Raw genomic sequence first — 24,983 nt, 5'->3', positions numbered from 1 at the left:
GCCCGCGCCGCGCCCGCCGCACGCCGCCGCCGCCGCCCCACTCCAGGCAGGCGCCGTCCTCCCCGGCGCTGACCGGGAGCGGCCCCCGCAGCACCACGGCGGCCACTCGCGCCCCGTGCCCGTAGCACACCAGCAGGCAGGCGCCGGCCCCGTCCCCGCCGCCCAACTCGCCCACGGCCCACAGCCGCACGCTGCGGTCTTCGGAGGCGGAGGCGAGCAGCCCCCGCGACGCCGCGTAGCAGAGCGCCAGCACCGCGCCCCGGTGCCCGCACAGCTGACGCTGCGGGGCCGTCGCCGCCGCCGCCCGCCACACCATCACGTTCCCCGTCGCCGTACCGGCCGCCAGCGCCAGCCGCCCCCAGCTCACCCCCGCCAGCACGGCGCAGCGCAGCGCCCCGGCGCCGGCACAGCTCGCCTGCCGCAGCCAGCGCCCGCCGCCCCACCACTCGTAGAGCGCCACGGTCCCGCCGCCCAGCGCCATCGCCAGCCGCCCGCCCGCCGCCCAGCGCACCTCCCACACCCGCGCCCGGAGCTCGCGCGCNCGCCCGCTCCGCCGCGCCGCACCGCCAGCACTGCCAAACAGCGCCCGCCGAAGACCGCTACTCGCGCCGCCGGCCCGCGCCCCGGCTCCGGCTCGGCCCGCAGCCCCTGCACGCTGGCCTCACGCAGCACGCTCCGCCGGCCCGCCGCCGCCGCTGGCCCGCCGCCGCTCAGCCGAAACGCCACCACCTCCGGGCCTGTACCTGCGGGACACCGCGTCAGCCGCCGCCGCCGGCCCCGCCGCCCGCCCCGTTCCGGTCCCAGCGCTCACCCGCCAGCAGCACATCCCCCGCGAACTCCAGCGCTGTCACCGGCGCCACTAGCGCTACCGACTCCATCTTAGCCGCACCAACCCCGCCACCGCCCCCCCCAGCGCTCATTGGCCGAGTCCCACGTGCCACCGCCCCGCCCCCCGCCTATTGGCCGGCCCCGCCGCCCCGCCCCGAGCACGCGGAGGCGGCGCCCGTGTCTCCACGCTTTATTGGCGCGCGACGCGGCCCCGCCGCGCGCTCGGCCCGCGGCCCCGCCCCCCCCGCCCTGCGCGGGAGAAGGTGACGCGCCCGCGGCAGCGTTCCCGGCACTACAGCTCCAGGTGCACCCCGCTGTAGGCCTTGTCCACTGTCCACTCGCCCGGGGCTCCGGCCCCGGGCCCCGCCTCAGACCCCGCAAAGCGCTCCATCTCCTGCTGGAACTGCTGCTGCCGCCGGCGGTTGGGGTCCACGTTGATCCAGTTGTTAGCGATCCACTTGGTGCCTTGGGTGACCAGGCAGCCCCCGTGCAGAGCGAAGTCGTCCAGCTCCCCCACCCAGCCTGCGGAGCAGAGCCCCGTTAGACGGTGGCACAGGAGAGCAGGCACAGCTGGGACCACACACGGCCAGTGAACACCAATGCCATCTCTCCTGCCTGCAGTACCTGCTTGGATTTGAGCTCAGATACATCTTCCAGCAGTTACTTTTCCTTGCACCCCTCCATCTTAGTGCCTTCTCTAGCACCTATAAAGAGTTCATCAGGACAGGCTCCCTGAGTGCAAAATGCCCACTGCCTCCATCTCTCCACTCAGCACAAGTGGCTCTCACAATCCAGATCACAGCCTGTTTTTCTCAGCTCTCATGGAAAAAGGAAGGCTGGCATACTGCTGGTGGGTACTTCCACTAGAAGTACCAGTACCAGTGGTGGGTACTTCCACTAGAAGGCCTGAGGAAGCCAGAGGCTTGCAGCCCTTTTAGAAATTGCATTTCAGCAGTTCTAAATGACCTTTTTACAATGATCCTATCATTTTTCTGTGGCAGACTTGCATCAGCAGCCACTTTCCATTTAGGAACAAATTGCTCATAAAAACACAACAGGGCTCTTCCAGTAGGAGAGTGACGACTCTTGCTATTACCACCCAACAGCCCAAACACTGGTCTTGTGACCTGCTCTGAGGATTTTCTAGAGATGGAAACATGGACTGCTCTCAGGGGACCTGGGACGCTACACTCCTTCCTCCAACCAAAGCTCAAAATCTGCCATGGAAACCCTCTGGAGCCATACTCACCAGCAGCCTTAAAGATTCATGTTCATTCCCAGCCTGTCAGGGGAAACCGCACTGCGCTTCGTGACAAAAACAGCCCCAAGGACCCATCATGGGGCTGTGGTTGAGCTACAAAGCAGGCACTGGCCCCAAGCGTGGCATGGGGTGGCCCATGTGTCCTCATACTGCAGAGCTGATGGCCGTGCCTTTGTCTACCTCCCCTCCCCACCCCTTTGGGCAACACCACATCAGTGACACATTTTGAATTGCAGACCAAGTTCCAGCAGGAGTTTCAGCTTGCACAGTGGGATAGAAGGCAGCTGGTGATGGTGAGTGCAGCCAAGGTCTTTGTTTGCTAGCTAGTCCTGTCCCCCAAAGACATCAGGAGCCACTGACCTACTGCCTGTAAACAAAGGCCTTTCAGAGTCAGGAAGCTCCTACTCAGCTGTTGACAAAAAGACTCTACAGTTCCCACTAGCAGGCAGCTACCACCCTTCTGTTGGCTGCTCTTTGAGCTCCCAGCTGCAGCAAGGAGATGATGGCTGTAACCTACTGCAGTCCCACCCCTCCCAAGAGTTCTGAAGTGAGCCTGTACCTTCTCCATCTGACAGGTAGTTGTACCAGAAGACAGCGGTGCCTTGCTGAGGTTTCACTCGCAAATTGCCCTTGTCACAGTTTTTCCGAGTATCTCGCAGGTCAATGTCATTCTGGATCAAAGACTGGACAGAAACCATAGGGAAGATGTCACAAACAGGGCTGGGACAAGGCACACACACTGGGTTGCCCCTGCCCCTCACCCTTGCCTGAGTGTTCCACGAGTTGGCTTAAGGTTGATGCAGGAGCTTTCATAACCCATCTGGAGCAGCCAGTTTCAGGCCCCAAGAAGTTCATAACCTGTTTCTGAGCAGCTGCCATTTCTTAACACTTTGCCTGACACCTTACACCTCTGAGAAGGGAGAGCTGAACTGTCAAAGCTCTGTGCCTCTTCTGCCTCTTCCCCTGTCCTCAGAAGAAAAAGACTATAAATGGAGAACGGTTTCCCCAGTGCCCTAGCTGCAAATGCTAATGCACACCAACCTAACACACCAGACCCCTTCTGCAGCCACAATGAATAAAGACATTTCAAGAGGGACTCAGAATCCCCAGGGGTAACCCATAGGCAAGGTTCATTTACCATCTCTTCGTACGTCCTATTATCGGCGATAGGAAAGACTGTTTCACCTCCCCCAGTCACATTGTTCAGGTAGAACAGCACAGTCACATACCTGCAAGACAGAGACTGTCAGGAGACACACCTGGAGCAGGAGGAGATGCACACGAGCTCTCCATACCCTGCTGCTCCACCATAATTACAGTGGTTCCTCCAAGACATCACACATGATTTACACCATCAGCTTTTCTCCAAGAGTAACACAAGGACAACAAAGAAAACCCCTACCCAGAGTAATGAGTGTGCTTGTAGGCTCTGCTGGGGCAGGCCCACCCACTCCACCTTCCTTGCGTGGACCCAGGTGGGATTTGCCCACCTCCCCTTTGAAACCCCTTCATGCCTGTGATGTCCTGAGCTGTTTGTGAGCCCACAACCCCAGCACTGAGTCCCAGGTGAGATGAAGTGAGGCGAAATGGCTCTTCACACCCCTTGTCTAAGGTGCTCAGGGCAGAGCTTACCGGCAGGAGGTCTCAAAGGGAGCGCTCTCATTGGCAACAAGCTTTGTGTGGCTGCAGGCGGTCTCGGGGAACACGGGGCCGCTGTCCATGTGGGCGTGGTAGTGCCCTCCTTGGTCGTACCGCACAACCTGGAGGGGCTCGCTGTGCTCCACGATCTCGGGGGGCAAGCGAGTGAGGCGCATTACCCTGGGGAAGAGCAGAGCAGGTGAGTGGAAAGCCACTCTCACCCTAGCCAGCCACTACTCCCAAGCAGTGAATAAACCCAGAGAAAGAGAGCCCCCTTCCCCAAAAGACCGGAGAGATGGATGGGCTGCAGCGAGCATGCCAAGAGACAAACAGGTCCTTACTCATCTGTTGGACCACAGCATCGGCTCAGAAAACCCTCATCACGGTTAATAAAAAACCAAAACTGAAGGAAGCATCTCTAGCAGGACTGCTCTCAGGAAGACTTTGCTTGCTCAGCAAGATCCCTTCTGTGCATGTCCCTGGAGCCTTCATGTGCCATCTCATCCCTTCTCTGGACTCCTGCACACCACCTACAGACCTCAGGGACAGTTAGCAAAGCACAGGACCCCTGCTGAGAGTGAACGAGAGACTAGCTCTAGGAACAGTCTTGTCACCTAACTCACCTTTCCCTGTTGCCTTTTCAGCAGCCTCCCCCAGGGCAGAGGGGCACTGGAAGTGATCAAGGAGACCGGAGCCCTCCTGCTCTGGGATTTTTCCACTGCTACATCTGAGATCATCCCCAAGGCAAGCAGGTACGTCTTGAGACCTGCCAAAGAACACTCAGAGCTCTGAGAATCCGGACTGGTGAAGCCCTTGGGGCAGGTGCAAGGACAATGTGGCACCTGGGCAGGATGGCAAAGCCCCTGCAGGCGCTGCCTGGTCCAAGGGAGGACTAACAGCCTCCTTCAGTGCCGTGTCTTCACATCCTCCTGACAGTGGCCAACTGCAGAGCGTGCAAGCGGAATGCCGATGCCTGTGTGTGCTGGCTGGCTGGCACAGAGAAGGTGACAGCCACAGTCTGTTCTAATCAAGGCAATATGTGACCCCATTTTCCCACTGGAATGCACTGAAGAAAAGGAGTGGCCAACAGCTGTTTTTCAGGCCTCAGGACAGATTTTACCCACCCACATTCTGGGTGAAGACCAGCACCACAAGAACATGTGAGTCTCCAGCCAATTATCTGAAACTCACTAAAACTACCTGATTTGGCCTTCATGCTGGGCTTCAGCTCTTCCCAGTACCAAATCTGAGATGAAGGGAAAGGTAAGAGGTTCTCCCATCTGCCATGAGCTGCCCTACAATATGTTTGCTTGGAGGATTAAACTAACTTGACTAATTTAAGGTGAAGTCGTGCTTTTTAAAAAGTCAGCTCTGAACAGCAAAGACAGATTTCAGTGAAATGCATGAGTAACTAAAGCAAATGACAGTAACTGCTGGCACCCAGACAGCATTGGAAACGGGCAGTTTCTCCCAGTAAGCTCAGTTACTAATTAGAATGAATAATTTCATATACTGCCAAATCTTCCTGGTTTTATAGGGCTGTTCCCAAAAGTGAATGGAGATGCTGAAAGGCTCGATTTTTCTTTTTCCCTTTCCACAGGACAATGCAAATTCTTCTTCTAATGAAAACCTCCTCTCTCCATTTTGTGTCTGTGTTCATTGCTCTTTATACTCCAAGGACTCTTCACACAATTAGGAAGTGTGAATATTAGCAAGTCTGCCACTGCCTCTCCCAGCACATAGGTGATGCTTGTGCCTACCCAAACCCAATGTCCCCTCAGCTCCCTGGCCCTTACCTTTGCCGGATGGCTCTCATGACCTGGTGTGCCCCCTCGCCCTGGTACAGCCACGTGTGCTGGCTGTTGCGCACCAAGTCACTCATCTTCACTTTCTGGCTTCCCATGTACTTGTGGAAATCACGGATATTCAACTGCTTGAACTCCTCCAAACTTAGCACACCTACGGGAACACAGGAAAAGCCACCTGACTGTGGTGCAGGTAATAGTTCTTGCATCCTGTACTCGGAGAAACACCAGCTGAGGGCACTGCAGAAACTGCCTTCCTCACACAGACCCCAGTCAGGGCCCACCGTGTCCACCACAGGCTGCACCCCTTCTGCCCATCATCATGGGCTCCAGCAAAGCTCTCGCCTGCAGCAGAGACAGGACACAGAGCAACCTGCCAAAGTCAACTGTGCAGGGTCAGAACTGGGACAAACAAAACACCATTTAAACTTTAAAAAGCTCCAGAAACACACAAATCCATATACCAAAAGAGAGAAACATACACTACAGTGTCTGTATGCACAAGAAAGTCTGTGCCACCCAATGTCTTGAGGCTTATTGTTTAGATATTTAAATCAACATGTTTGAGGGACAGAGTGGGACCTCAGACCACACTTTCTATATGACCTTGCAGAGTAATTACAAAAAAGTCAAACCCAAAACAAGCAGTACATTCTCCTGCATTTGTGTAACTGCAAAACATAAATGAGGAATCCATGACAGCATGGTCTTGTGTAAATAGAAATAACAGAAAAGCAAGAGGTACAAGCAGTTTCTCCTAAAACAGGTATTTCTTGTTTGCACTCAACTGGAATCAGCAAGAGGTGGACTCTTGTCTTTGTCAGCTTCAGGAAAATCCTCACATTTGTTGTTTCCTCTTTCTGGAGAGGGGAAGCCTTTCACAGGTCCCTGATAGCAGCATGCAGTGCACTGCCCTGGGCTGCCCTGCACACCCCATGGTCTTGGAGAGGAGCTCACTCAGGCAGCAAACCCAGGGTGCCAGCTCTGCTCCCTGGGCACGAGCACCCCTTGGCAGGAGGAAGGACCAGCCACAAGGGTCAGCCAGGGACAGTTCCTCAGGTGCCACATCCTCAGGTCATGACCAAATGATCCACTGTTATTATTCCTAGTGTCTCTCTGTCTGCACTTCCCCTTACTCCCCACTGCGTCTTTGATGATGCAGTGCCACATCCAGGTTGTGACCTGGTCTCTCAGTGTCATGTACCAATCTAACAACAGAGGGAAGCAGCACTCTGGAAGCAAGGTCCTGCCAATAGCCCTTTAACAGGACCTTTCATTTGTTAATGTCCAGAATGGTGGAAAAGCCACTGAGGATTCAGTCATACCCCTGCCAAGAATGCCACCAGCCTGGAGGAGAGTTGCACAGGGTGCCCTCCGGATATTTATGCTTTCACACTGCTACTGCTTCAACTCCAAAGCAGCTCCTCCTGGGCAGCTCTCAATGCCAGGTCACTGGAAGAGACTGTGCATTCACTTAATTTGATTAGGAAATGGAGTGTTGCTTAATTGAGGCCACTCTAATTAGAGCAGCAGAGGTTAGAGTGTATGTCCGGACCAGCAGGAGCCCTTGGGAGACCGGGGGCAGGAGGGGCAGAAGTGGCCTCATGGAATACAGAGATGTTGCAGTGGCAGAGAGGGGGATCAGCACCAAAGGCTGACAGACAAGATCACCCCCACCTCCACTTATTCCACTGTCCCCTCACAGTGACATGGACCTCTTGGCCTGCTGCAAAAGTCTCCCTGAAAACAGGGGGGCATGCACTGTGTGTCTGAACACCTGCATCCCAGGTAACAAGAGTTCTGTAGTTAGAACCTCAGTGGTCTCTCAGACCAGGGGAACAGAAGCACAGCCCTAAGATCCTGTTACAGCGGGGCATGAACTAAAGCAGGTCTGAGAGAGGAAAGGGAGTGCAGAGTTGTGGTCTGGTCCTGCTCCAGCAAGATCCAAGCCCAGGCAGTGGGAGCAGTTAGCTGCTGGAGTGGTGATGCAGGAGCAGGAGTGCTGCAGTAAGAGGGTTACCCTGCATGCTCTTCCCTGAGGAGGTGTCTAGGGCAGTGCTACTTCCCTTCAAAGAATTCAGCCAGAGAAAAAAGTCCTTGGCAGGGACATGGCTCTTGCTCTCCCCCACATGGCTGTGCAAGATGTCCAAGGTGCTGAGGGTGAAGGGATTCCCATGGAGCTGCTCTTACCATTCCCATCAGGATCAGCTTTGACCGCTGTGTACATCTCCCGGATGCTCTCAGGGGTCATCCACCTGCCGTTTCCAAGTCGGGTATGAGTCAACACCTGAAATTCATAAACGGATCAAAAAAAAAAAAAAACCAAAAAAAACAAACCAACCCACTGGTTTCTTGCACTCCTGAGACCCTACAGATTCCCTGCATGAGGCCTGGCAGGATCTCCTCCACAGCACATCAGCCAGACAGGCATCAGCACATTTCTGCAGAAAGACAATTGCAGTGAGAATCATCTGGCAGCCACACACAGAGTGTCACTGATGAATGCTGTTATTTCTAGTTTAGGTCATGGCAATGACTGCTGGGACTTGGTTAACCAGCCCTGAGGTGGAGAGAGCACAGCTTTCTCTTGAAGGGAAAGTAAAGCTATTGATGATAATATTGATATTGATGAGTGAATGCTTTTGCTTGTCAAAGGTAAGGGCTTGGGAAAAAATTCTTCCCTTCAACATGTACAGAGAGATGCAGAAGCCTGAACAGCTCTTAGCAGCTCTGACCTTCAGAGAAATGAGCCTTGCCCTGGGCTGTCACTGGCACAGCTCCACAGCACTCATGCTGCACAGGATGGTTCAGACTCCCAGCTTCACCTGGAACAGGAGCCTGAGGAGGGACATGCTTGAACTGTCAGTACCTGCCCTGATGCACCCTGCCACAGAGGGCAAGGGTGCTGAAGAGCAGTGGACAAGAGGTTTATTATTCCCCTCAGCTCATCAACAGGGGTGGCTTTGCTGGGGCTTGTGAATTCACACAGTGAGTTCCCCACAAGCTGCACAAAGCAGGGCCTACGTGACAAACTCACTTCCCAGGACACACAGCAAGAGGCAACAACCCACAGCACAGGAACATTTTATCCAGCATATTCAAAGCACACATGTCCTGCCAAGGACTGTTGCTGCCTCCCAATAGCATGACAACTGCTGCACATTGCCCAGAAACTTCCATTCTCAAGGCCAGCACAAATTCTGAGGCATAAAATTAAGCAAATTGTGATTGGTATATCCTGGGGTCTGGCCCCACCCAAGCACATGAGTAACCAAGGGGACATCTGATGAGTGGATGTGCCAGAGGGTCTCCAGCAAACCTTCCCCAGTCTGTCCCACACTCTACCTCTTTGAGCTGCAGCTGCCCATCCTGATTGTGGTCCAGCAGATTGAAAATGTCCATCTGGCTGATTTCAATCATTTCCATGGCTTCCTCATAGTCCTCTGTTGGTAGGATCTGGCTCTTCTGTAGTCCCTTTAGCTTTGCCAGATGGACAATGAGCTTGCACTCCTCCTCTGTCAGGAAGTCAGGGATTTCTGCAGCAAAAGTGTGAGCAGGAACAGAGACTGAGGAACTGTTACAGTGGGATCCCATGCTGATAGCAGGAGTCTCAGGAAAAAACAATCAAAATAGGTAGGGGGAAAATTTAGGAACTAAGTTTGGGACATTCAAAAACAAAAAAAATCCACCCTTCTACCAGAAGAGCTCTCAAATAGCATATGCCACACACCTGAGCTGCTGGAGGCAGGTATTTTTATAGCAGCAGTTCCTAAATGTTTGGATCCTGGGGTCAAGCCCTTAAACTCTCTCACAGATACCACAATGGACAAAGGAGTGAACAAACACGTGCATATCACTGCATATTACCATTTCAAAGGTGCCATGTGGATCACAGTCTGGGAACTGCTGCTTTACCGGAAGGGAGGCCAAAAATCATTACAGTGGGCAGTGGTGATGGCCAGAGTTTCAGACTTCCTTGCTCTCACGTGGAGAGGATGGCACTTTGCAAAGAACCAAATCCCTTTCAGGGGAGCATGGCACAGTGCTCTGTTATGAAACTCAAACAGAAAGAAGAAAAAATCTAGCTTACTCCCACTCATTCTCTTGATTCCCCCACTAAAAATGGTCTTCAAATGCAATACTAAAGAGGAAAATACTGGAGATGGATGATGCCAGGCTCCATACCCAGGTATCTCCAGCTTTCCTTTGTAGCACAAACCCAGCAGCAATCAGGCAATTCCACAATCTCAAGCAAATTAAAGCGCAGAGAAATCCACCAATAACCATGAGGCTAGGAGACTTCTAGCTGCATGGTACACTGGGCACACACTTGGACAGCACTGGCAAGGTCCCATTCCGGAGCACAGCTGGCCCAGCAGGTTCAGAGGATCCTCCTGGCTGGTGTCTATCATAGCTATGGTGACCTTGTTACCAGCTGCTGAGACTTTTGAAAAGGGAAAGAAAAACCACTAATGCAGGACAGGTTAAGTGCTCCTAGACCCAAGGTCCTGCTCTCGAAATTGCAACTCCCTAGAGTTCCTGCAGGTATGTACCAAGGACATGTTATAGATCGGCTACAGCAGCAATCCTCAAATGGAGGGAAATAATTAATTACTTTCATGACCTGAAATCAACCCTATCGGCTCAAGCTGTCAATAAGCAGTTGGCTTCCTGCTAAGCACAGACCAGAAACAGCCCTGCAGAAATTGAGCTGTTCCTGGGAAGCCCCAGGAACACAATGCAGCCAGCTGTATCCATAACACACTCCAAGAAAACAATTTCTGCCACAGGCAGCACAGGGTCCTTGTGCCAGAGGATGCTTTAGAGCTGGAGCTTCCACTGACCAGTTTGAACCTCACGGCACCGCACCAGGTCTGAATGAGCCATGTGCACTGGCAACCAACACCCCCAGTATGTCCAGTTCCCCAAACTGGGCTACAATAACGATGGCTTATGGAACCTTAATTACTTGCTGGAGGAAGGACAATTCCATTCTTCAGCGGTAGTAAGGGGATTTCAGAATGAAGTAAGAATTCTGTTAACTGGAATGTGTGTGGTCATGCAGGTTGCAAGGTGAGGGGGCTTCCAGCTGAGTGCTGCCAATCCTGTCTGCAAACAACTTGGCTCCACAGCTGCAAATTAGTTCCTCTCTGCCCCCAGCTCTCTCAAACAGTTAACTTGTGGCTGTGAGACCATCCTATCTCCCTGCCTGCTCAACAATAGATCCAGCTAAACAAATGCCTCCTAATTGACTTTAAGCAACACTTGATTGCTTTTACAAAAAACAAAAGAGAGGAAAACATTACGGTTTATGAAATAATGACTAATCCTGGAGCAAGAGAAAGGGGATGGGTTGGAGCACTGGTGTCAAACAGAGATTCAATCTTGGCTGAAAGAGCCTCAAGACACATGGGCCAAGTCATTCACCCCTCCCCAACTGCCCTCATTTCCACACCTGCTGATCTAAGCCAAACCCCTGCTAAAATACAAACAATCGGGGCCTCTGGCAAATGAAAATTGGAGCATTGTCTTCCCCATGAGGGCTCTGAAAGGGCCGCACTTAATGAGGATGGATTGACAAAGAGGTGGCTGGTAGGCTATAAAAGGCATTCCACAGTCAGGAGCAGCTCAGTCCGGGGTGTGCTGTTGGTTCACTTGCTCCAAGCATGGTCAGGTCCCTTCGCAGGCACCCCTGGAGGTGGGGTGGCCCGTGGCTACTGGGTCTCCTGGCACGCCTGCTGCTCTGGGGCTCTCCAGGTGCCTGGGCGAGCTACCTGCGGAGATCCTCCAGCTGCATGCCCATCCCACAGCACATGGCCTTGTGCTACGATATCGGCTACTCCGAGATGAGGATTCCCAACCTGCTGGAGCATGAGACCATGACAGAAGTCATCCAGCAGTCTTCCAGCTGGCTGCCCTTGCTAGCCAGAGAGTGCCACCCAGATGCTAGGATTTTCCTCTGCTCCCTCTTTGCACCAATCTGTTTGGACAGGTAAGATGCTTTTATGAGTTATTTCAGCTGTAACAGTTAACTCCCTGCAGGAGCACAACTCCGTGTGCCTCCCGAGAGAAACTGTATTCCATGTGATCCGTGCAGTCCCCAAGAAGCAGTGCTGCTGCTCTCGGCAAGGGACAATTGGATTACTCAGCAGGGAACATCCCTCTGAAAGCAAAACATGAGCATTTCACATCACAGGAGCAGAAATATGTTCCCTCCTTGGGGTTCCTCTGCTCTCTCACCCCAGGCACTGCTGCCACATGCCCCTCATGCACTGCAGTAGCTGCTGGCATGCACCAGCTTCACCCCCCACCTCCTGTGCAGCCCCTCACCCCAGCTCCGGCCCCAAATCCATGTTTTCTCAGTTTCCCAACAGTTCCAGCAGCAGAAAGAAATCCCCAGTTTTGAGGTGCAGTTCTCAAAGTACAGAGCTGCTAAGGAAATGTGGTGTGTAATCAGGCACCTGTAAAGGTAAGCAGTCTTTGCACAAGGTGAAGGGCTTCTGGCAGCTTGCCTCATCCCTCCTGTCCTCAGAAATTCCTTGCTTGCTTCCTGGACATGCATGTTCCAAAAAACAGTCGAAGATCCCCAAACTGCCTGCTAACCCTTGAACACAGCCCTGTGCAGCAGCAGAGGTGCTCCCTCAGCCTCCTGGCAGGCACAGGAGGCGCTGAACACCCATCCCCTCCCCAGGCTCATCTACCCCTGCCGCAGCCTCTGCGAAGCCGTCAAGAGAAGCTGTGCGCCCGTCATGGCTTGTTACGGCTATCCCTGGCCCGAAATCCTCAACTGCAACAAGTTCCCTGCAGATCATGAACTGTGCATTGCAGCAGTCTCCATGGATGAAAATTCCTCAAGCAGGAGAAGTAAGAGGTTTTTTTCTTAATGTATTTTCTCATATGTAACACTGAAAGCTCAAAAGGATGATCCTATGACTTGTTTCTATTCTGCATATTTCTGGTTTTAAGCAGTATTTAAAAAAAAAAAAATTCTAGTTTTGTTCTCTCTGGGAACCGTGTATAGAAAATTAGCATAACATTGGCTGTGGCTTGCTCCTCTCTCTGCTGTATTCATTAGCTCCATGGGTGCCATCAGACCCCGCAGGGTTTGGGGCAGGGGGGAGGAAAGGCTGCAAAGCCCCCGGCCCTGGCACAGTGGGAGAGCTCATGGAGTGCAGACTCCCAGCAGCGAGATGTGCTTCCAGTGCAGCTACGGAGCTGCAGCCCGGATCTTTCAGCTGTGTCTAGGGCTTAAAAACATGCAAAAAGAAATGTTTTGCAAGCCTTCCCTCTCAACATTAGAAACACCATGAAGGGACATGAGCCTCTGCAGACATGAGTTACACTGGAAAAAAGTCTGTCTGAAGGACTCAATTAACACCCAGATCCTGATGAACATTGGGGGAGATTCAAGAGCAGTTAAGGGGAGAACAGACATTTCAACATCATTTCAGCATCACTGGATGGAGTCTGGCCATACCACTGGTTTTGCTGTTTCATCCAAATTAGGAGATCTTCATCAAGCATTTTCACTGCTGCTCTAACATGCAGCAGCACACACAAGCCTGAACAAAGCACTGACAAGCAGCGTCTGCCCCTTCACAGGAAGGAAAGTCTAACATTTCCCACCTTGCCTGTCTGAGGTACCTCTCCAGGGCCTGGGTAGATCAGGAAGAAGCATCACTAAGAAACAGCAAGCCAGCACTTGCAGGTCTCAAAATTTCATTGTGCCTTTTCCAGTGAAGCTTTACAAGGGTGTTATAACCTAATTTCTGTTGCAGCAGTGCCCCGAGCCAGCTGCAAGGACTGTGAGCTTGAGGAGGCCAGCACTGCCAGGGAGATCCTGGAAAGCCTCTGTGCAAATGATTTTGGTGAGTACACTCCTTTTCCTCTCAACTGCCACCATTCCCTCCAGCAGCCAAGCAGTGGCATGGACAGAAAATAGCTTTGCCCTAAATACTGACTTGGAGAAACTGCAACTTTTGCAGCAGATCCCAGGGATTTTCAGTTTCCACCTTACCTGTGAGGTAGCAGGAGGACCCAGCTCCTGGCAGCACTGAAAGTGAAGACCTGATTTATTTCTGTGGGATCTGGTTTGGTTTTGGTCTGTGACTGCTAAAAACAAGCTGTACTCTGGTTTTCCCTTGCAGACAAACATTGCAATCAATGCCTATAAGAATCTTTAGCAAATTCCACGCCAGCTATTTAAAACTTTTAATAGTGTTGTTCTAGTATTGTGACTCTCCCTCTCCTAGCCCAAGCAAGCAGTAGCTCTGGTGCTGCTCAATCAGATGGCAGGAAGTTTTCAAGATACTGTCCTGAATTCAGGCATGCATATAGAAAAATAAATATATTTTTCAATAATAAAGGTTACAAATCCTGAGCAGCTGTCAGTCATGTCACTTCCTGAAATCCCTGCTCAGAGAAAAGTAAAGTAATTTGCACAAGACTAGGACTTTGATGCATCTGCTTGGTTGTGCCCATGATTCCTCCAGGGTTTCTGCAGCGGTACTGACACATCTTTGCCACTCTTAGAAGGGAAATGGATTGAGAAGGAGGCCTTTTCTCCCATGTAACAAGAACAAGAGGAAATGGCTTCAAGTAGCAGTGGAGAGGTTCAGATTGGGTAATAGGAAAATTTTCTTCACCAAAGTAATTATCAAGCACTGGAACAGGCTGCCCAGGGAAGGGCTTGAGTCACCACCCCTGAAGGTATTTGAAAGACATGTGGTTGTGGTACTTGAGGACATGGTTTAGTGGTGAACTGGGCAATGCTGGGTCAGTGGTTGAACTTGATCTTTGAGGTACTTTTCAACCTAAATAATTCTGTGATTCTAAGAACAGTGTTCAGTACTGGAGACTAACCTCAAATGAGAACTTCTACAAGTTCACTGCAATTGCAAAAGCTTGGACAGATACCTCCCCACATTACAGGGACAGCGAGAAGCCTTGGGCTGGCTCTATGTCTTGAGGTAGGAGAGAGTTATGAAGAGTAAACAGAACTCACAGCTCTTTTTCCAACTCCTGCAGCCGTGAAAATCCGAATCCTGAGGAGGAACACCACCACCACCATCTCGGACTTCGACCTGGACCCCTCCAAAGTGGAGGTGCTGAAGCACGGCCCACTGCTCAGAACTGAAATCCCTGCCAGGCTCCAGCAGTGGCTGGACATAGATGCCACCTGCGCCCACAACATCATGAGAGGCACTCAGGCAGGGGTCTTCGTTGTAAGTGGTGACGTACAGAGTGACAAAGTGGTGGTGAACAAGGCCTATGCCTGGCAGAAGAGGAACAGGAACCTGCACCAGGCAGTGAGGAGGTGGAAACATCACCGCTGCCCCGAACAGGCGGGATGGAAGGTCTGAAAAATCTCAACTCCAGCAATAAGAAACTGCTCCCTTCCCTATGGCTAGAAAACTCCTTTCCCTGGCAGGTGGTGTTCTGGAGATGTACAGTGATACTTCTAGGTGATTTGAAGCAATCATAGTGCACAGATAGGGCTTCACTACAGATCCCTGTTTTACCAAGACAGAGCTTAAGGATTCAGGTTTAACATGTTCCTCTGACAATGCTCTGTAGATCCAGGACATGCTATGTTCAGCTTTGCGTAGGATCCAACATCACAACAAAACTATGCAGGTGAGGACAAACTAGAAGAAACCTTTAATAACAGTTCCTTCTAGTTCTCATTATCAGAGCTGGTATTTCAGATTCATTATTTGACCCTGAGACATTGATGCTGTCCAAGTGCCCACTTACTTTCTGTTCAGAGATTACATGAAAGTCTCCCTGACTGTGAAGTGATACTTTTTATTTAATGGAGCAAATACTTTAGTCTTGAACAGTCTGAGGTAAATTAGCGGGGAGAGGAACCTGCCCTTGCTATATGCCCAGCCCCTTAAAAACTGCATGCTGAACTCTGCTCTTGAGTCAGGCTGTCCCTTCAGCTTCCTGCACTGAGAGTTGATCAGCATCCACACACGCAAAAGGAAACAGCCATTCTCAAGCAGGAAAGGCACAGAGCAGACAGCTGAGGATTTCTACATAACAGGGAAAAAACTGTTTTTCAACATCAGAAATTCAGTGTGGATCAGAAGATTCTGGTAACGGGGGATATCACAAGAACCTTGAGAAAAGCAGAGCATGAGTGAGACATCAGCTGTTAAAGCTCTGCTTTGGTGTGAACAGCAGCTTTGCTCAGGACTGGGAGGTGAGTCCCAGCCCCAGCACAGTAGGATATTGCAGTATCGATATGAGAGCAGGGGAGAAACCTTCCACAGCACCTCTACATAAGGAAGATAGAAAATATGGGAAAACTCAGTCTCTCTGCAGCTCACTATCTCACTCAAGCAGGACTGTCACTCCCTGCAGGGGCACACACTGTGCTCCAGACCAGAGAGCAGAAAACGGCAAATCCCAGATGAGGAAACAACTTGGATTTCTACCGCATAACAAAGCACTGTCCATGGAAAGTTTTCTATATTGGCAGAAACCTGTGGCTGAAATAAAAAAACAAAACAAACGGAAAAACCAGCCTTTGGGAGGAATGCTTTCTGCCTTGCTGCTGACGCCTGCAGTGCTGGCCGCGCAGAGACAGCCGGGCTGCAGGAGGCACACCGGGCTGCAGGATGCACACCGGGCTGCAGGATGCACACCGGGCTGCAGGAGGCACACCGGGCTGCAGGATGCACACCGGGCTGCAGGATGCACACCGGGCTGCGGGAGGCACACCAGGCTGCGGGAGGCACACCGGGCTGCGGGAGGCACACCGGGCTGCAGGAGGCACACCGGGCTGCTGGAGACACATCGCCTCCCCGTGTTCACAAGGCACACCAGCTCCTCCTCACACTGCTGTGGGCTGGAACGAGCGCTCAGACACACACACACTGCAATTCAGCTGCGCCCTGACATTTGTCTAGTGATTACTTCTCTTCCCTGAGGCTCAGAAGAAAAACACAGCCAAATTTCCTATTTTTATTCCTCTCCACTGTCTTGTCTTAGAAACTGCTGCCCAATCCACTGAATCTGCTGTCAGGCGGTCCCTGCAATGGCAGTATCTTCTGAACAGACTGCGTTTGGAAAACAAAACACATAAAAGCTCTGAAGGTTGAAAAGGCTTTGTCTGATTTGTTTTCCTTTAGTAGGGCTATTTGATTACGAGAGTTTCTCAACTGAAAACTGCACAGATGGTCTGATTTACAAGCTTTAGAAATGATGCCTTGTAGCCAGAGGGGGAAAAAATAGGGCAGGGATTTTTTCATAGCTCCATAAAATATGCTTGGGTTCCATACAGATGTGACTTACTCACAACTAAAAACCAAACCTAAAGTTCCCCTACGGTGCAAGCCCATGCTCTGAAGCCCAGAGAACACATTAAATCATTCATGAGCGTCTGCTGCTGTGGTCGTACTGCAGCCTGCTCCGCTGAAAGCAAAGATGACAGATCAGGCACCTTCCTGTTTCCTTACACTGGCTCTTGTATGCTGCAGCACTTTGTGTTAAATCCCCAGAAACTCAAGAGTCTTTGCTAAGGGCTTCTGTATTCACCAAACACAACCAAGTTAAATACACACTTCCACTAATTTAAGTAACAGAGATGCAATGAATTAGTTTTTTTAAACCAGTTGAATTAGATTGGTACTGCTTGCATACATAGAGAAGTCTCTGGAAGTCTTTTAAAGTCAGAGCTGGCTCCTGGCAGGTTCATCCAGGAGATAAGAATTGTCTTGCAACTTGCAGTTTCTAAATAAGGGACTCCTTATCAAAGGACAAAGGAGAACAGACTCATGGCATCTCAAATGGTGAATGTCTGTCACTGTCTGTGATGGCATCCTCAGGGAGCAAAGCTTCCCTCAAAACCAGTGGAGTTGCTGGAACAAGAAGCTAAAAACTGCAGGATTACTGCTGTCAGCATAAACCTGCCTTTTATCATCTTCAGCACCTTGCTTGGGGGCCAGGACCAACTGTTTCACTTCAGTGGCACTGGAAAGGCAGGGAAAGAGGAAACAGGAGTTTTCCTGAGTGAAAACCAGAGCAATTGCCTCAGACCATGGTTCTGTAATGCCACCAGTTCTGTGATGCTGTGGGGTTATCACCTCCAGGTTGGTGTGTCTGTTTAGTGAATGTCAGATGAAATCCACTAAGAAATTCATGGTGAGGTTTTCAGTGTATGTGATCTATTGGGAATCAGAAAAAATCCCTCTATTTATATTATTGAGAAAGCATCTGAAAGATTCTCTGTGCTATCTTTTCAGAAACAACAGGTTTTCTCTGACTTTGCAATAGTAGGAATTTTGTAATGATTGACTCCTCTCCCTCAAATTATTTAGCATATTGTCAGTGACTTTCCAGAACACAGAGTTCAATTAGTGGGACTTGACCAGTGACAGCAAAGCATCACAGAAAGGTGAAGAAGATTTAAAAATATCTGAAAGGCAGATGTTGTGTGGTTGTGTATCAGAGAAGCCAAAAATAGAGATAAATATAGAACAGAACACAAAATGGTGGAAGAATTTACATCTGTCAAATTCTCCTGTTACTCATTTCCCCAGTGCTGAAGCATCAACACAAAACTGTTGTTTCATAATTTATTAACAAAAGTTTGTCCTTTCCTTGTATTGGGCATCTTCAAGGTTCTTGCCAGCGATCTGCTGTCTATTCCTAGTACTTTACAGAAGCCTGAAAAACTTGGAAAGGTTAATCTTCCAAATTCTTCCAAGTGGGCCATCCAGAACACGTAACCTCTGCGAATTTTGCATCAACATACCTTAAACCATACCACACTCCTTAACGCAGCCCCGAGGAACAGCAGCACAGGGAGGTGATGCCAACACGCGGGGACTCATTTTCCCCCGAGCGGGTGTAAGACAGCGGCGGGTGTCAGACAGACACGCGCACACGCCCCGCTCCGCCGTCAGGGCGGAACCCCCCGCTACCGGCGTGCCCGGGCCCGGCAGCAGCTGCCCCGGCGGGGCCGGTACTCACCGAACAGGAGCGGCTTGAGGCTGAGGGTGCGCACAGCGTGGGCCCTGCCGGGCACCAGCTCCACCCGCTGCGTGTGGCCCACCTGCGGGGAGAGCAGCGGTCAGCGCTCAGCGCCCAGCGGCCCCGGCCCCGGCCCCCGGTCGCGGCCTTGCCTTGATGCCCTCGAGGCGCGGGAGGGCGCGGGCGGGCGGCGGCGGCGGCGGCGGAGGGGCGGCGGGCGGCCCGCCGGGCTCGCCGGCGCGCTGCGTCACCGCGGGGCGGGGACAGCGGCCGCGGGCGGGGACAGCGACAGGAGCCCCCCCGCCCCTCCCCAGCCCGCCGCTAAGAACAGCCAGGACACTGCCCGAGTTAGAAAGTCACAATTTATTTCAAATAAACCACGGGCACACCTCTGGCAACCGTCTCCCGGGCGGTTTCCGCCGCCCCTGCCCCTCTCTGGTGCCTGCGAAGAAAAGCGAGGGGTGGGAGCAGTCCCGTGCCCTCCCACACACCTCAAGGCTGTCCCACAACCCCAACCAGACCGGGGCCGAGAAAGGAATTCCCAGAACAAGTGCCTCATTTAAAAATAAAGTTCTATTTTTCACCTGCTTAAAAAGTCTAAAATTTAGAGTGCAAGACTATAGTACAGAAACCTCCTGCTGCCCCGTCTGCGGCGGGCACAGAGAGTTCGCTGCGCAGGGCAGCAGTCATGCAGTTTACGGTGTCAGTAGAAAACGCTTTGTTACAGTCTGGGAAGCCTGAGGACGAACAGAGATGAGGCAGCCAATGCACTAACACAAGCGAGGCCCAAATAAAAGTACCAGATGCAAGGATGGAGAGGTGTCGGGCTGGCGCAGGAGCTGGAAACAAGTGCAAAAAAGAAAAAAAGAGAGCAAACATTCCACGTCTGTAGCAGTAACGCATCAAAGGGAAACTTGTACCTCAGAATTAATGACTCCTGAGCCACTTTTTATTACCTACATCCATATAACCTTGCTAATTCAAAGAGGGCCATGTATTTATTACAGGGGGGAAAAAATGGCCTTTTCTTGTGGTGTAGAGAAGCCCCATTTCCTTCCTGTCACCTGCCTCCTGAGCAGTGTCATTCACCTTACACACAGAGCCAGCAGCCCCTGTGCCCTGCACACTTTGTCTTGAAGTCCATGACTTTCTGTACAACACCAATACAGAAGTGGTCCTGCCTGGGCTGCAAAAGCAATTCCTGTTGTCTTCCCAGAGTATGGCAATAGGATCTGTGGGTGCAACCCAGGGCTTTCATCATTTTCAGAAAGGATGTTTTGTTTAAAAATAAATGGAACTGTTGACAAAGCTCTAGTTTCAGAAAATTTGAAAGAATTAGTGGGTGCACTGTGCAATCTTTATTACTGTTCCTCAGCCAAGCATCTCAGCAGCCTGTTCAGCAAGCCTCGCCACAGATACATGGTCTGGCTTGTCTACAAATGAGAATTCATAGCAAAATATTTTGTGGGGGCATACAAGAGGGAGGGAGGGAAGGAAGGAGAGACAAACCCTCATTCTCATTTAGCTCAAAGCTGGACAATTATGTAAAAGAAGTGAAAATTCTTTGGGATTAGGAAACTCCACATACCTGCTCTGCAGAGATTAGGTGTTAAGATAGTTACGTTTAGACAACAAAGAACACCAGCTTTTATCCTAATCAGTACTTTGCACATTACATTTTTAAGGAATACTTTAAACATTGGTTGTATTCACTGCAAACTGCTGGGTCTCAGCAAACCTTCCTCCACCCTCCCCTCCCATGGAAGCAGCATGCCAAGACAATAATTTGGGAAGGGGAGAGAGAGACTGACCTCTAGGATATATCATGAAGAGGGCACAGAGAGGCCGCTGCTGGGTGCAGAGTAAGAAATGAAATCAAGAGACAGTGGCTGGAGCAAGGCCAGATTTATCTCTACAGCTCCAGCCTCGAGGGGAGCCAGAACAGGACAGAGCAGGAACGTAAGGAGCCATGGCTATGGAGATCTCTTCCACAGCAAGCAGTGCTGCTCCCAGAAGCCACAGATCCCTTCCCTGCCCTGCTCCCTGGCTCCAGCCATCTGTCCACGAGCCTGCCCTACCCTCAGCTGCTTCTGCTGTAACACTCACTCCATGGCCAGCAGCTCCTCGCAGTGCATTCCCTTGTTCCCTGAGGATAGATCCCACACCAGGGACAGGAGGGAGGAAGGAAAAGGCCTCTCAGGTTGAAATTTTCTGCTGTGTACAACAAGCATGGCCACAGGATTAGCTCCTATGACATCTACTCCTTGTTTAAATTAATGCATCGGTCTTGATAAAATCTATGAGCCCAACTGCACCTGCTGCAAATACCTGGGCCACGTGTCTCAGGTACCAAAGGGGCTCCAACAGCAGAGTTAGCTTATTCTGACACGCAGGAATTTAGCACTTTTCCCCCCTCCAGTTTAATCTTTATCAAGTGACATTGCATAAGAACAATACAGGGATGCATCAAAGGCAACACTTCCAAATACAGCATAGAAGAGAATCCCATGAGTTCCCCACAGAGGTGAAAATTTCCTCAGATCAGACTCCAGCTGCACCTTACTGGCTGCAAACAACAAGCTCCTGGTGCAAGTGACACAGATATCTGTGAAATCTTAATATATGGCCTGCTTCCTGTAGCAAACAGGCAAGAGTCAGCATTTAAGTAACATTTTTCATGTTAACCCCTACTAAGATGAACTAGGTTTTTCATATTTTTATTTTAGTGTATATTTTACATTAGAAAAGAGAATGTTAATAAAAAAGCTCCACATGCTCCTAACAATCAATTTTCTGATAAGTTCCCACCAGCATCAATACTAATATACAAATAAATTAATTTTGCTAGTTAATTTTCTGCCTGGCTTGGTGCAGGCTCTGCACAAGCAGTGCACCTGTATTCAAGTGCCTGTCCACATTGCCAGCACATGCCAGGGAGTGTGTTGTACACAATCTTTCCTCCTCATAACATAGTGGTGTTTAGTCTCACTTTGATGAACGAGATCAATTTTTCTCAGCCATGCTACCCAGCAGGCACAAATAATCTTTATCAGGCTGCATGGCACTGTTATAACATGGATTCTTTCACTCTGCAAAAGCCCCAAGCCTTGATTAACAACTGTATGCTACTACTCCCTCATCACTCACTTTGGCAATACAACATCCTCCCCACAAAAACAAGTAAAGCAAAAATCTACATGGAAGACCTAAATTCATCAAATGCAGAATCTGATTTTTCTCAATTTCTCTCAAACTCAAGCATATCCCCCAATGTTAACCCGGTCTGTCCCTGACAATTCCTCTGTTTGTTTTTGTCCGAGTAGCTGGATTTTGCACAGCTGATTGACAAGAAAAAGAGATGTCACATGTGATCATACTGAATCACAGCCACTGCTGGTACTGTCAGACACAGCAGCAGCCACCCTTAACAGGGTGGCTACTCTCCCTCATGCAATGCCAATGCTGCAATGCCCTGGTTAAAGGAGCATCAGAAAATCTAGCTGAGATATTTTTTAACCTCCTTCAATGACTAGGAGGATTTTTGGGTCAGAGGAAGGGAGAAGGAGAGGGGGAAAAGCCCATTAAATTTACAAGCAGATTAAGGAAAAACACTCCACTGCCAATTTATTTTTAAAAAGGGTTTTGTGTTATTCTAAGGTTTTGTCTGTATAATTGTACAACCGTTGAAAATTACATAAACTGTAATGATCTAACACTATTAACAGCCATTCAGAAAAAAACTCCCTCCCCTTCTGAAACCATCAAGGGCAGGAGGGAAATGGCCCAGGAAATATGCCAATCTGAGCTCTGGCCTCTAGCCTGGCAGAAACAGAAACAGAAAGATAAGAGAACAAACTGGACTAAGAGGTGGTGTTTGCATGTGTCTGACTTGCAAGGGGAGGGGTGGCTTTGTCCTTGGCCGTGTTCTCCCAGAGGCAGTGCCTGCTTATCCCAGTGAAGCTACCATCACTTCACTCGCTGCTCTCACCCCTGCACTGTCACTTCCTCCTCTCTTATGTGTCATGGAAGTCTTTCAGCAGGGTCCTCCGTCTCTGCTCTGCTATGTGCATCTGATTCTCTAAGTCCTGGTAAAAGAGAAGGTACAAACTGTTAGCATAAAATGCCTGGAGAAGATCTCATTTTCCTTAGGGGGACACTAAACTCCAGCTTGAGAAGCACCAACCATCACACACTTCATGCACATTCTGGATTACAAGATCCCAGATCCTTTTTATGTGGGCTCCCTCTGCAGTTACCCAGCATCTGCTCTGTCTAAAATGTTATACACTTAAGAAACCTGCTTTTCACCAGAAGGCTGCATGCAGTCTCCTCCAGAGCTCCATGGAACTTGTTTCATTTTGCAGGAATCCCTACAGCCCTACCTCCTCTCCCACAAGGCTGCTTCTACATCATCTGCTGGCTAAAGGTGGTTTCTGGATCTAGCTTCTCAGAACCCTCACTTGACAGCCTAGTGCTCCTGCAGAAGTGTTAAGCCCAACAAAGAAAATCTGGCCAACAAGCTCAAGCAAGCAGAACACTCACCCCTCTGTCATAGCTGTCTGCTCGCTCCACCTTCCATGAGAGATTTTCAATTTCAGCTTCCAGCTGGGCCTGCTGGTATTCAAACTGCAAAGAGCAAAATAAGAGACATCAACACAAAACTAGTTTAGTGGAGCAGTTTCTTTACACTTGAGAAGCAGACAAATGTGTCCTGCTGACAGCAGTGCTGGCAGAGCAGGTTTGTGTCTCCTCCTCATCCACCTTCACCTAGATGGGATCACCCCTTCTGGGCATTTCTTGTGGAAGCACTCCCCAACCTGCATCACTCAAAATTAACCCAATCAGCCTAAAAACACTGCACGTGACAAATATCTCCTAATTCAGCCTATTCTGCCATAAACAGGTCACAAGATGCTCTCATAAGTAGCTCTGCAGGCAGTGTGAAGGGACTGTTAACCACTGCTGGGAGCAGCAAATTGTTCCACAGGCACAGTCAGATCCAGAAGAGAACATCTATCCACAGCCTTAGAGAACATATGATGCCATGAAGAAAGATCCTATAACAAGTTTTACAGGACAGCTGAGTCAAAGAAAAAACTCTTCCCTGAATTCAAGATTATTTTTGTACTTTTTCAGCCCATGAGATGCACCAAGCCAGCAAGGAACTTAGAGCAGGAATAAAAAGCAAAGCTACACCCTGATCCAAGGAAAAGCTCTCCTCCAGCAGCTCTTCACAGGAAATATGGCCCACAGCATTGTGATAAATCTTACCAAGAAATAAATGCACACTTCCAGCCTCAAAACACTCTGGATAAATGGCTTGTTAGTGAAAGTGCAGTGAAGTCCCCTGGGAAAATAATGTAATGTATAAGAGGACAGAGCTGCTGGTCAACTTGAAGTGAAGAAGAAAGGTGCAATCCCACCTATTTATCCTGTCCTTACCTCAAACTCAGGACTAGTATTTCAGACACTGCCCAGCTCTGGAATTCAATCCAGTATGCTGCCAGATACACCCCAAAAAGTTATCAGCAACAAAAGAGCAGAGCATCTTACCAGCTTCTTTCTGGGACCAGACTCCATGTAGTAGGCATATGGATATGTGTACTGCAGGGTGTAACGACACTGTCCAAGAGTGGGAGGAAGAGAGAGAAAAAGACAGGAGTCTCAGTCTTGGAAGTCAGCACAGTCATATTTATGCAATCACTACAGGCTAAGAAGCTACCTCCTGACAACTGGAGACTTCCTGGTAGAATTTCCTACACCTTCCTTGGAAGAACTTGTGCAGGACTGTGTATTGTGGAGTATGACTTCACAGAGGTCACTTCTAGATGATTTTTGGTTTGTTCATGTCCTACACCAGAAGTACTGTCCCACAAAACCACAACTCTTCAATTTCCTTCCTTACTTGGTGTTATGAATTTAGCATTCTGGCATGTGTTCTCTTCGCTGTGCCAAACAAGAGACAATTACTCACCTTTGCAAGTAGTTTTGCAGCATTCTGTAGATATTGCCAATCTATCCACGTTCCCAAGTTGTTCATAACTCTTTCTTGTATTTTCTCCTGGATTCGTTGGTATGTCTGTGCCTCCAGCTGTAGGCTTTTATTGTGATTCTCCCACTGCAAGAGGTGGGGAGACAGGGAAAGGAAAAAACCAGCATGAGAACAGAGTACTACTGCTGTAAAAGCACAAGCTCTAGCAAGCAGAAATTGGAGTGGGGCAGGAGTCCAGCAAGGCAAGACATGCTGTGGGAAAGAATGGCAAGGCAGCACCTCCAGTAGCAAGTGGCAGAGGCTGTAGACAACAGACTGACAGCAGCAAGAACAGGGAGCAAACCCAGCTCTTCCGAATGGGAATGCCCTCTGGTCACACAGTGACCTCGCGTCTAACAAGGGGGAAAGTCATGGGGATTCCTCTACTCAAAGGATTTCTATAGGAAGGTCAAGAGATTAAATTAACATTTGACATGGG

General features: G+C 50.3%; 4 protein-coding genes across 10 annotated transcripts in view; 1 reads left to right on the top strand and 3 right to left on the bottom strand.

Annotated features, from left to right (window-relative positions):
* WDR6 (WD repeat domain 6) overlaps nt 1-915 on the bottom strand; it is a 4,991-nt gene extending 4,076 nt beyond the window's left edge. Inside the window, exons 1-2 of the mRNA XM_041462216.1 lie at nt 812-915; nt 7-743 (exon numbers count right to left, since the gene is read on the bottom strand). Of these exons, the coding sequence (XP_041318150.1) occupies nt 7-481 (475 nt within the window). The 5' untranslated portion in view covers nt 482-743; nt 812-915. The remainder of the gene's footprint in view (nt 1-6; nt 744-811) is intronic.
* Nucleotides 916-1,003: 88 nt separating this feature from the next.
* P4HTM (prolyl 4-hydroxylase, transmembrane) lies at nt 1,004-20,648 on the bottom strand. The gene is made up of 10 exons (XM_041462203.1): nt 20,620-20,648; nt 18,666-18,834; nt 18,514-18,595; nt 8,878-9,068; nt 7,723-7,819; nt 5,524-5,686; nt 3,722-3,907; nt 3,228-3,318; nt 2,649-2,772; nt 1,004-1,350 (listed from the first exon to the last, which is right to left on the bottom strand). The coding sequence occupies exons 1-10, from the start codon at nt 20,646-20,648 to the stop codon at nt 1,121-1,123; spliced, it is 1,362 nt and encodes a 453-aa protein (XP_041318137.1). The 3' UTR covers nt 1,004-1,120.
* LOC121350276 (secreted frizzled-related protein 5-like) lies at nt 9,403-18,268 on the top strand. Of its 2 annotated transcripts, XR_005954646.1 has the most exons (5): nt 9,403-11,524; nt 12,224-12,396; nt 13,314-13,400; nt 14,560-15,739; nt 15,880-18,268. XR_005954646.1 is itself a non-coding variant. In XM_041461481.1 (4 exons), the coding sequence occupies exons 1-4, from the start codon at nt 11,199-11,201 to the stop codon at nt 14,892-14,894; spliced, it is 921 nt and encodes a 306-aa protein (XP_041317415.1). In that variant the 5' UTR covers nt 9,403-11,198; the 3' UTR covers nt 14,895-18,268. The 2 variants fall into 2 exon arrangements, 1 of the variants encoding a protein (XP_041317415.1); XM_041461481.1 differs by having other exon boundaries at nt 14,560-18,268.
* Nucleotides 18,460-24,983, bottom strand: part of ARIH2 (ariadne RBR E3 ubiquitin protein ligase 2) — a 36,795-nt gene continuing 30,271 nt past the window's right edge. For 3 of the 6 annotated variants that reach the window (XM_041461426.1, XM_041461469.1, XM_041461434.1), the window contains 4 exons: nt 24,488-24,631; nt 24,067-24,135; nt 23,056-23,139; nt 20,136-22,598 (listed from right to left, as the gene is read on the bottom strand). In XM_041461426.1, the coding sequence (XP_041317360.1) occupies nt 22,527-22,598; nt 23,056-23,139; nt 24,067-24,135; nt 24,488-24,631 (369 nt within the window). In that variant the 3' untranslated portion in view covers nt 20,136-22,526. Of the gene's footprint in view, nt 18,596-18,858; nt 19,353-20,135; nt 22,599-23,055; nt 23,140-23,777; nt 23,861-24,066; nt 24,136-24,487; nt 24,632-24,983 lie in introns of those variants that run through there. The other 3 variants (XM_041461450.1, XM_041461443.1, XM_041461459.1) reach the window with 3 other exon arrangements.

The sequence above is a fragment of the Pyrgilauda ruficollis genome, unplaced genomic scaffold (genome assembly GCF_017590135.1).
Source record: "Pyrgilauda ruficollis isolate IOZ18807 unplaced genomic scaffold, ASM1759013v1 scaffold10, whole genome shotgun sequence".
NCBI lineage: Eukaryota > Metazoa > Chordata > Aves > Passeriformes > Passeridae > Pyrgilauda > Pyrgilauda ruficollis.
This window is presented reverse-complemented; position numbering and strand designations above follow the sequence as displayed.